This window comes from Babylonia areolata, chromosome 28 (genome assembly GCF_041734735.1).
Source record: "Babylonia areolata isolate BAREFJ2019XMU chromosome 28, ASM4173473v1, whole genome shotgun sequence".
In the NCBI taxonomy this organism is placed as follows: Eukaryota; Metazoa; Mollusca; class Gastropoda; order Neogastropoda; family Buccinidae; genus Babylonia; species Babylonia areolata.
Window position 1 is genome coordinate 633,513 of NC_134903.1, and position 8,988 is coordinate 642,500.

The window sequence follows — 8,988 nt, forward strand, 5'->3', positions numbered from 1 at the left end:
AAAGAAAAAGAAAAAAAGGTTGGTACACTTGGTGATTGAAGAAAATATATGAATATGAAATTGATCGGAAATGTTTCGTTTCGTTCGTTCATTCGTTAGTTAGCGAGCTAATGCCGGAAAAAAGAGAACAAACATCAGTCAGTGTGTCAGTTACTTTGCTACTATAGACAGTCGTGGATGTATACACCACCACGGAATAAATGATGACTCCCAGCTGGGCTGCCTGAACTGATGACGGTTTTCTGTCTGTCGCTCACTCAGTCCTACCCCACGACTAAGCGATTGTTGTCAGTAGGGGTGCTTAGTAAGTGGTGTTCTGTGAGTGTCATTAATCAAATCAAAGCAGAGTGTCATTAATCACATCAAAGCAGAGTGTCATTAATCAAATCAAAGCAGAGTGTCATTAATCAAATCAAAGCAGAGTGCCATTAATCAAATCAAAGCAGAGTGTCATTAATCAAATAAGAGAAGAATGTCATTAATCAAATCAAAGCAGAGTGTCATTAATCAAATCAAAGCAGAGTGCCATTAATCAAATCAAAGCAGAGTGCCATTAATCAAATCAAAGCAGAGTGTCATTAATCAAATCAAAGAAGAGTGTCATTAATCAAATCAAAGAAGAGTGTCATTAATCAAATCAAAGCAGAGTGTCATTAATCAAATCAAAGCAGAGTGTCATTAATCAAATCAAAGCAGAGTGCCATTAATCAAATCAAAGCAGAGTGCCATTAATCAAATCAAAGAAGAGTGTCATTAATCAAATAAGAGAAGAATGTCATTAATCAAATCAAAGCAGAGTGTCATTAATCAAATCAAAGCAGAGTGCCATTAATCAAATCAAAGCAGAGTGTCATTAATCAAATCAAAGCAGAGTGCCATTAATCAAATCAAAGAAGAGTGTCATTAATCAAATAAGAGAAGAATGTCATTAATCAAATCAAAGCAGAGTATCATTAATCAAATCAAAGCAGTGTCATTAATCAGATCAAAGCAGAGTATCAAATCAAAGCAGAGTGTCATAAATCAAATCAAAGAAGAGTGTCATTAATCAAATCAAAGCAGAGTGTCATTAATCAAATCAAAGCAGAGTGTCATTAATCAAATCAGAGTATCATTTATCAAATCAAAGAAGAGTGTCATTAATCAAATCAAAGCAGAGTACCATTAATCAAATCAAAGCAGAGTGTCATTAATCAAATCAAAGAAGAGTCATTAATCAAATCAAAAGCACACACTAACTGAACACCACCGAAGTGACTCAGAGGCAGCAGTGCAGGATCTCCTCTGGTGTGTTGGCTCCTGGCGACGTGACATTGATGGTTCCCTGTGGGACTGCCTGGGAACGTGACATTGATGGTTCCCTGTGGGACTGCCTGGCGACGTGACATTGATGGTTCCCTGTGGGACTGCCTGGCGACGTGACATTGATGGTTCCCTGTGGGACTGCCTGGCGACGTGACATTGATGGTTCCCTGTGGGACTGCCTGGCGAGGTGACATTGATGGTTCCCTGTGGGACTGACTGGCGACGTGACATTGATGGTTCCCTGTGGGACTGACTGGCGACGTGACATTGATGGTTCCCTGTGGGACTGACTGGCGACGTGACATTGATGGTTCCCTGTGGGACTGCCTGGCGACGTGACATTGATGGTTCCCTGTGGGACTGCCTGGCGAGGTGACATTGATGGTTCCCTGTGGGACTGACTGGCGACGTGACATTGATGGTTCCCTGTGGGACTGACTGGCGACGTGACATTGATGGTTCCCTGTGGGACTGCCTGGCGACGTGACATTGATGGTTCCCTGTGGGACTGCCTGGCGAGGTGACATTGATGGTTCCCTGTGGGACTGACTGGCGACGTGACATTGATGGTTCCCTGTGGGACTGACTGGGAACGTGACATTGATGGTTCCCTGTGGGACTGACTGGCGACGTGACATTGATGGTTCCCTGTGGGACTGCCTGGCGACGTGACATTGATGGTTCCCTGTGGGACTGTCTGGCGACGTGACATTGATGGTTCCCTGTGGGACTGTCTGGCGACGTGACATTGATGGTTCCCTGTGGGACTGCCTGGCGACGTGACATTGATGGTTCCCTGTGGGACTGTCTGGCGACGTGACATTGATGGTTCCCTGTGGGACTGTCTGGCGACGTGACATTGATGGTTCCCTGTGGGACTGCCTGGCGACGTGATATTGATGGTTCCCTGTGGGACTGCCTGGCGACGTGACATTGATGGTTCCCTGTAGGACTGCCTGGCGACGTGACATTGATGGCTCCCTGTGGGACTGCCTGGCGACGTGACATTGATGGTTCCCTGTGGGACTGCCTGGCGACGTGACATTGATGGTTCCCTGTGGGACTGCCTGGCGACGTGACATTGATGGTTCCCTGTGGGACTGCCTGGCGACGTGACATTGATGGTTCCCTGTGGGACTGCCTGGGAACGTGACATTGATGGTTCCCTGTGGGACTGCCTGGGAACGTGACATTGATGGTTCCCTGTGGGACTGACAGGCGACGTGACATTGATGGTTCCCTGTGGGACTGACAGGCGACGTGACATTGATGGTTCCCTGTGGGACTGCCTGGGAACGTGACATTGATGGTTCCCTGTGGGACTGCCTGGGAACGTGACATTGATGGTTCCCTGTGGGACTGACAGGCGACGTGACATTGATGGTTCCCTGTGGGACTGACAGGCGACGTGACATTGATGGTTCCCTGTGGGACTGCCTGGCGACGTGACATTGATGGTTCCCTGTGGGACTGCCTGGCAACGTGACATTGATGGTTCCCTGTGGGACTGCCTGGCGACGTGACATTGATGGTTCCCTGTGGGACTGCCTGGCGACGTGACATTGATGGTTCCCTGTGGGACTGACAGGCCACTGTTGGGGACTGGGACTGATGAGCCATGGAATGGCTGTGTGTGTATTGTATTGTACTGTCTTGTATTGTATTGTACTGTCTTGTATTGCATTGTATTGCATTGTATTGTATTGTACTGTATTGTATTGTATTGCATTGTATTGTACTGTATTGTATTGTATTGTATTGTATTGTATTGCTACTCTTGTCACAACAGATTTCTCTGTGTGAAATTCGGGCTGCTCTTCCAAGGGAGAGCTCGTCGCTACACTGAGAGTGCCACTTTTTTTTTTTTTTTTTTTCTGCCTGCAATTTTATTTCGTTTTTTTTTCTATCGAAGTTGATTTTTCTACAGAATTTTGCCAGGGACGACCCTTTTGTTGGCGTGGGTTCTTTAATGTGTGCTTAGTGCATGCTACACACGGGACCTCGGTTTTTATTTTATTGCCGCATCCGTATTGTTTGGTAACTCGGAATGAGAGGGGTGGGAGAAATGCCACGTAGTTTCAGTTTCAGTTTCAGTTTCTCAAGGAGGCGTCACTGCGTTCGGATAAATCCGTATACGCTACACCATATTTCCTATATTAAATATAAAATATATTAAAGTTAGCTAGTTATGTATTAAATAGTCCAGTTGGTTGTTTATTGTAGGTCCCCACATGAACCTCTTTTCAAATAATAATCTACTGAAGTATTGCATACAATATTTGATTATTGATTTTTTTTTTTGGTCCTAATCCCGCTTCCCCTGTCCCGCCTCTCACACACACCCTTCCAGTATTATGTTTTTTCTTTCTCCAATCACTGACACTCACCCTCTCCATTTTAGAATTTGTACTTTATCTTTTCCACATTCTGTTCTCTCTCTCTCTCTCTCTCTCTCTCTCTCTCTCTCTCTCTCTCTCTCTCTCTTCCTTTCTTAGTCCCTCCCCCTTGCCCCCCCCTCCCCTCCAACCTCAACCGTCCCCCTTTTCATTCGAATATACAGAAATGTCGATTTCTAATTAAATAATAACATTCATCATTATGATAGAAATGATAATAATCCAAATATTAATAATAATGATAATATCATTTATTTTCAGTCTAATATCATCATCTTAGATGAACAAACTATAAATAAATAAACGAAAAAACGAAACCACATTTGCTAGGCAGATGCCTGAAAGCAACACAACCCAACGTCTTGTCAGGCTTTGAGTGTATGCTTATATATTTGTGTACCTATTAGAGTGGATTTCTTTGACATGATTGTGCTAGTGGACAACACTCTCGTTGCCATGGGTTCTTTTTCAGTACGCCAAGTGCGTGCTGTACCCGTGACCTCGGTTTATCGTCTTATCCGAAAGACTAGACGCCAAATTTGATTTTCAAGTCAAACCTAAGAGAAAGGGCGAGAGCGAGATTCGAACCCACACCCTCATGGACTCTCTGTATTGGAAGCTGAGCGTCTTAACCATTCTGCCACTTTCGTCTACGTAATGAAAGCTGAAACGGTGCTGATGAAGGGAAAACAAGACAACCCCCCCTCCCCCTAAAAAAACAAAACAACAAAAAAAAAAAAAACAACAACAAGAAGCATAAACAAAACCCCTAGCAACAAGCAGGACGGTTGTTTCAGATACCGCCCCTTCCTGATGGAGAACGAAGTGGAGGACACCCAGAGTGACCTGGAGGAAGAGAGACTCCGCATCTGTCCAGGTCTCCAGAACTGTCCAGGTGATGATCAGCAGTGTCGCCTCGCTGCTCTTCTCAAAGCGGAACGTCAAAGAGTTCTTCTTACAGCCTACCTTTTCAACTTCTTCTCCTCAACCCCCCGCACCCCCTCCTCCCCCCATCCTTCTTTCCTCCCTCCCTCCCTCCCTTCCTTCCTTCCTTCCTTCCTTCCTTCCTACATTCATTCATTTACTTATTCGTTTATCCATTAATGTTCTTCCTCTTTCTCTTTCTCCTGTTTTTCACCGCACCCCCACCCCCGCTATCAAAACCATCATTCTCACAATATCATCATCATCACAAGATCATGATCATGATTGTGATGATACCCCCCTCCACCCCCACCCCCCCCCCCCCCCAACACACACACACACACACACACACACACACACACACACACACACACACACACACACACACCATGGCAACCACGATAACCACCAAAACTGCCACGACAACCACCACCACCATCACCACCCCCATCACCACCCCACCACCACCACGACAACCACCACTATCCCCACCACCACCATCTCCACCACCACCACCACCATCTCCACCACCACCACCACACCACCACCACGACAACCACCACCATCACCACCACCACCACCACCATCACCACCACCATCACCACCACCACCACCACCACCTCAACCACCACCACCACCACCACCACCATCACCACAACCAACACTATCACCACCACTACTGCCATCACAACCACCACCACCACCCCAACCACCACTAGAACCACTACATACACCACCACTATCACCACAACCGCCCCCCCCAACCACCACCACAACCACAACTACATACACCACCACCACCAGCACCACCAGCACCACCAGCAGCAGCAGCACGGCTGACAGGAGAGGACTGTTTTCAGCGGGTCTGTGTCGGGGAGAGCCCCTGACGGACACAGGGAAACGTCTGCAGCTGCTGAAGATCCTGTCGCTGACCCTGCTGCCCATCTTGGGGCTGTGGGCCTTCACTGTCTTCAGCCTGTCCGACAGCATCCAGGGAAAGTTCGACATCGAGCAGGTCAGTCAGTCCGTCCGTCAGTCAGTCAGTCAGTCAGTCAGTCAGACACAGGGGAGGGATCTCACAGGAGCGGGATTATACAGGGGAGGTGTTCCACAGGTGAGTGATCCCACAGGTGAGTGATCCCACAGGTGAGTGATCTCACAGGGAAGGGATCTCACAGGTGAGTGATCTCACAGGGAAGGGATCTCACAGGGAAGGGATCTCACAGGTGAGTGATCTCACAGGGAAGGGATCTCACAGGTGAGTGATCTCACAGGGAAGGGATCTCACAGGGAAGGGATCTCACAGGTGAGTGATCTCACAGGGAAGGGATCTCACAGGGAAGGGATCTCACAGGTGAGTGATCTCACAGGGAAGGGATCTCACAGGTGAGTGATCTCACAGGTCAGTGATCTCACAGGTGAGTGATCTCACAGGGAAGGGATCTCACAGGTGAGTGATCTCACAGGGAAGGGATCTCACAGGGAAGGGATCTCACAGGGAAGGGATCTCACAGGTGAGTGATCTCACAGGGAAGGGATCTCACAGGTCAGTGATCTCACAGGTGAGTGATCTCACAGGTCAGTGATCTCACAGGTGAGTGATCTCACAGGGAAGGGATCTCACAGGTGAGTGATCTCACAGGGAAGGGATCTCACAGGTGAGTGATCTCACAGGGAAGGGATCTCACAGGGAAGGGATCTCACAGGTGAGTGATCTCACAGGGAAGGGATCTCACAGGGAAGGGATCTCACAGGTGAGTGATCTCACAGGGAAGGGATCTCACAGGTCAGTGATCTCACAGGTGAGTGATCTCACAGGGAAGGGATCTCACAGGTGAGTGATCTCACAGGGAAGGGATCTCACAGGTGAGTGATCTCACAGGGAAGGGATCTCACAGGTGAGTGATCTCACAGGGAAGGGATCTCACAGGGAAGGGATCTCACAGGTGAGTGATCTCACAGGGAAGGGATCTCACAGGGAAGGGATCTCACAGGTGAGTGATCTCACAGGGAAGGGATCTCACAGGTCAGTGATCTCACAGGTGAGTGATCTCACAGGGAAGGGATCTCACAGGTGAGTGATCTCACAGGGAAGGGATCTCACAGGGAAGGGATCTCACAGGTGAGAAAATCCCACAAGTGAGAAATCCGCACAATTGGGGAATGCCGCACGCACCCCCCCCCCCCCCCCCGCATCCCCCCCCTCCCACACACACACACACACAGCTCATTCACCTTCCCCCTCACCCATCCACCAGAAAACCACGAAGACAACAGATGAACCCAGCATCTAAAGGCTGTGTCACACCACTTGGCATTCTGTTGTTGTTGTACAACTAAAGGGTGTGTCACACCACTTGGCATTCTGTTGTTGTACAACTAAAGGCTGTGTCACACCACTTGGCGTGTTGTTGTTGTTGTACAACTAAAGGGTGTGTCACACCACTTGGCGTTCTGTTGTTGTTGTACAACTAAAGGGTGTGTCACACCACTTGGCATTCTGTTGCTGTTGTACAACTAAAGGCTGTGTCACACCACTTGGCGTTCTGTTGTTGTTGTACAACTAAAGGGTGTGTCACACCACTTGGCATTCTGTTGCTGTTGTACAACTAAAGGGTGTGTCACACCACTTGGCGTGTTGTTGTTGTACAACTAAAGGGTGTGTCACACCACTTGGCGTGTTGTTGTTGTACAACTAAAGGGTGTGTCACACCACTTGGCGTTCTGTTGTTGTTGTACAACTAAAGGCTGTGTCACACCACTTGGCGTTGTTGTTGTTGTACAACTAAAGGGTGTGTCACACCACTTGGCGTCTGTTGTTTTTGTACAACTAAAGGGTGTGTCACACCACTTGGCGTGTTGTTGTTGTACAACTAAAGGGTGTGTCACACCACTTGGCGTGTTGTTGTTGTACAACTAAAGGGTGTGTCACACCACTTGGCGTGTTGTTGTTGTACAACTAAAGGGTGTGTCACAGCACTTGGCGTTCTGTTGTTGTTGTACAACTAAAGGGTGTGTCACACCACTTGGCGTGTTGTTGTTGTACAACTAAAGGGTGTGTCACAGCACTTGGCGTTGTGTTGTTGTTGTACAACTAAAGGGTGTGTCACAGCACTTGGCGTGTTGTTGTTGTACAACTAAAGGGTGTGTCACACCACTTGGCATTCTGTTGTTGTACAACTAAAGGGTGTGTCACACCACTTGGCGTTCTGTTGTTGTTGTACAACTAAAGGCTGTGTCACACCACTTGGCGTGTTGTTGTTGTACAACTAAAGGGTGTGTCACACCACTTGGCGTGTTGTTGTTGTACAACTAAAGGGTGTGTCACAGCACTTGGCGTGTTGTTGTTGTACAACTAAAGGGTGTGTCACACCACTTGGCGTGTTGTTGTTGTACAACTAAAGGGTGTGTCACAGCACTTGGCGTTCTGTTGTTGTTGTACAACTAAAGGGTGTGTCACACCACTTGGCGTGTTCTTGTTGTACAACTAAAGGGTGTGTCACACCACTTGGCGTGTTGTTTTCAGACTCAGTACGCCGTGAAGTTCAGTGTGGAGATCGGGATGTTCCTGGACCGCATTCAGCGAGAACGGGACATGTCCGTCCTCTACCTCAGTATCCTGGGCCCCGAGACCAAGACCTTCCTCATGAATGAGTACCTCCTCACTGGTGAGTGTCCATTGTTTGTTTTTACACTTTGGGAGAACCCCCTCATTGGTGAGTGGTGATCGCTTGATTTTACACTTTGAGAGAACCTCCTCACTGGTGAGTGGTGATTGTTTATTTGTTTTTACACTGTGCGAGATTTCAGTTACATTTTCAGTTTATCAAGGTGGTGTCTTTGCTGTGACTGTCAGCATTCATCCTCCTCCTACCCACCCACAGGAGGAAAGTGGTGTGACTGTCTGCATTCATCCTCCTCCTACCCACCCACAGGAGGAAAGTGGTGTGACTGTCTGCATTCATCCTCCTCCTACCCACCCACAGGAGGAAAGTGGTGTGACTGTCTGCATTCATCCTCCTCCTACCCACCCACAGGAGGAAAGTGGCAGAATGGTTAAGACGCTCATCTGCCGATACAGTATCCGTTAGGGTCTGGGTTCGAATCCCGCTCTCGCCCTTTCTCCCACGTTTGAATGGAAATGAGAACTGAGCGTCTTGTCATTCGGTAAGACAATTAACCCAGGTCATGTGTGCAGACACACTTGGTGGGTGCACTGAAAAACAACCCATGGCAACGAGAGTGTTGTCCTCTGGTAGAGAAATTCACTGTGATCGGTACACAGATACATATGCATACACTCACGGCCTGACTAAGCACGTTGGGTTGTGCTGCTGGTGAGGCATCTCCCTTGCGGCCCCCA

At 48.1% G+C, this 8,988-nt stretch overlaps 1 protein-coding gene across 1 annotated transcript in view; it reads left to right on the plus strand.

The window, feature by feature from the left end:
• The first annotated feature begins 2,574 nt into the window (after positions 1 to 2,574).
• LOC143301737 (uncharacterized) overlaps positions 2,575 to 8,988 on the plus strand; it is a 28,202-nt gene continuing 21,788 nt past the window's right edge. The window contains exons 1-4 of the mRNA XM_076616126.1: positions 2,575 to 2,639; positions 4,499 to 4,596; positions 5,486 to 5,640; positions 8,152 to 8,293. Coding sequence (XP_076472241.1) covers positions 2,575 to 2,639; positions 4,499 to 4,596; positions 5,486 to 5,640; positions 8,152 to 8,293 — 460 coding nt within the window. The remainder of the gene's footprint in view (positions 2,640 to 4,498; positions 4,597 to 5,485; positions 5,641 to 8,151; positions 8,294 to 8,988) is intronic.